General features: G+C 35.6%; 1 protein-coding gene across 1 annotated transcript; it reads left to right on the top strand.

Annotated features, from left to right (window-relative positions):
• The first annotated feature begins 356 nt into the window (after window positions 1–356).
• Window positions 357–1,321, top strand: LOC124788383. Its single transcript, XM_047255649.1, has 2 exons — window positions 357–516; window positions 642–1,321. Exons 1-2 carry the CDS (start codon window positions 357–359, stop codon window positions 1,319–1,321), a joined length of 840 nt encoding a protein of 279 aa, XP_047111605.1.
• Window positions 1,322–1,597: the final 276 nt, after the last annotated feature.

Raw genomic sequence — 1,597 nt, 5'->3', positions numbered from 1 at the left:
TGTGTAGCGCTACATATATTCGATGGCAGAAGTTAGCTGTGGCGGCACCTACCAACATTTTTCAGAACTTCCGCTTGCTTTGCACTCGATTCTAAGCCGCAGGCGGTTTTTTTGGATTACAAAAACCGGAAGAAAAGTGCGGCTTAGATTCGAGTACATACGGTACATCATTAGCCCACAAAAATATAGAGCTTCATGAAAACAACAATAAAATAATCAACCCCACAGTAGTGGCTAATAAATTTAACAGCTACTTTTCTAATGTAGCACACCACCTGATTACCAAACATTACAACTCACAACCAGACAGCAATACACTCGAGGCAGGTACAAAAATTATTACAAGAACCCTATTCATGTCTCCAACAACACCTGAGGAATTATCTGTCATTATAAAAAGGTTACCCAATAAGTATTCAGCTGGTACTGATGAAATACCAGATATTATCATCAAAGCAAGTGTAACTTCTATCGTAGACCCATTAACGGATATTTTCAATTCATCATTCATGAGTGGTACATTCCTAAAAAATCTGAAAATGGCAAAAGTGACACCACTGTACAAGAAAGGGGACAAACAAGAAGCTGCAAACTATAGACCTGTATCAGTATTGTCAGGCTTTGGTAAAATTCTTGAAAAGTATTTCTTCTAAGGCTGACAGCCTTTCTAAATAAAGAAAACATAATAAGTGATGCACAACACGGATTCAGCACTGGCAGATCAATACAGTCAGCTATTTATACCTTTTTAAATGAAATTATATCTGCAGTAGATAATAAGCAACATATGTCTGGCATATTTCTTGACCTTACAAAAGCCTTCAATGTAATTGATGATAATACTCTGTTGCAGAAGCTAGGTAATTATGGAATACAAGGCCTGCCAAACAAGTGGATACATTCCTACCTTAATGACCATCAACAGATCACTCAAATAAAATACAAAGACATAAAAACACAAAAAATTTGTAATTTTTACAGTAATGCACAAAACATTACATATGGAGTTCCTCAAGGGTCAGTCCTTTGGCCAATTCTTTTCATTTTCTATGTTAATGATTTGTCAGAAAAAATAACTAAAGGGACAACAGTACTTTTTGCAGATGACGCAAATATCCAAATCAAATCACATGATGAAGAAAGCCTACAAAAAACAGCCACAGGTATAATACAAAATTTGACACAATGGACAGTACTTTTTGCAGATGACGCAAATATCCAAATCAAATCACATGATGAAGAAAGCCTACAAAAAACAGCTACAGGTATAATACAAAATTTGACACAATGGTTCAGAACAGAAACAATGAAAAAACAGTGACAGCCAATTTCCACTATTCACAGAAACTACATCCTGCAAGACCAATTTTTAAAATTGATGGAAAAACTGTCTCATCTGTGAGCGACACAAAATTTTTAGATATACATATTCAGCAAAACCTAAAATGGGAGACACATTGTAACCATGTAAATAAAAAGCTAAACACACTTATGTACGCAGTAAGAATCCTCGCACAAAATACAAGCCGTACATCTGTGATCACAATGTACCATGGCAGTATTCAGTCACTGCTGATGTATGGCATTATCTTTTGGG

Source organism: Schistocerca piceifrons, chromosome 3 (genome assembly GCF_021461385.2).
Source record: "Schistocerca piceifrons isolate TAMUIC-IGC-003096 chromosome 3, iqSchPice1.1, whole genome shotgun sequence".
NCBI classification, from domain to species: Eukaryota; Metazoa; Arthropoda; class Insecta; order Orthoptera; family Acrididae; genus Schistocerca; species Schistocerca piceifrons.
The sequence above is the reverse complement of the archived record's forward strand: the minus strand, read 5'-3'. Positions and strand labels throughout refer to the sequence as shown.

Excerpts from the sequence above, each read along its gene's own strand:
- LOC124788383 (XM_047255649.1), top strand. The coding sequence starts at position 357 with ATGTCTCCAACAACACCTGAGGAATTATCTGTCATTATAAAAAGGTTA. Across the intron at positions 517-641 it reads CAATTCATCATTCATGAGTG|TATTTCTTCTAAGGCTGACA; the intron begins GTACATTCCTAA and ends ATTCTTGAAAAG.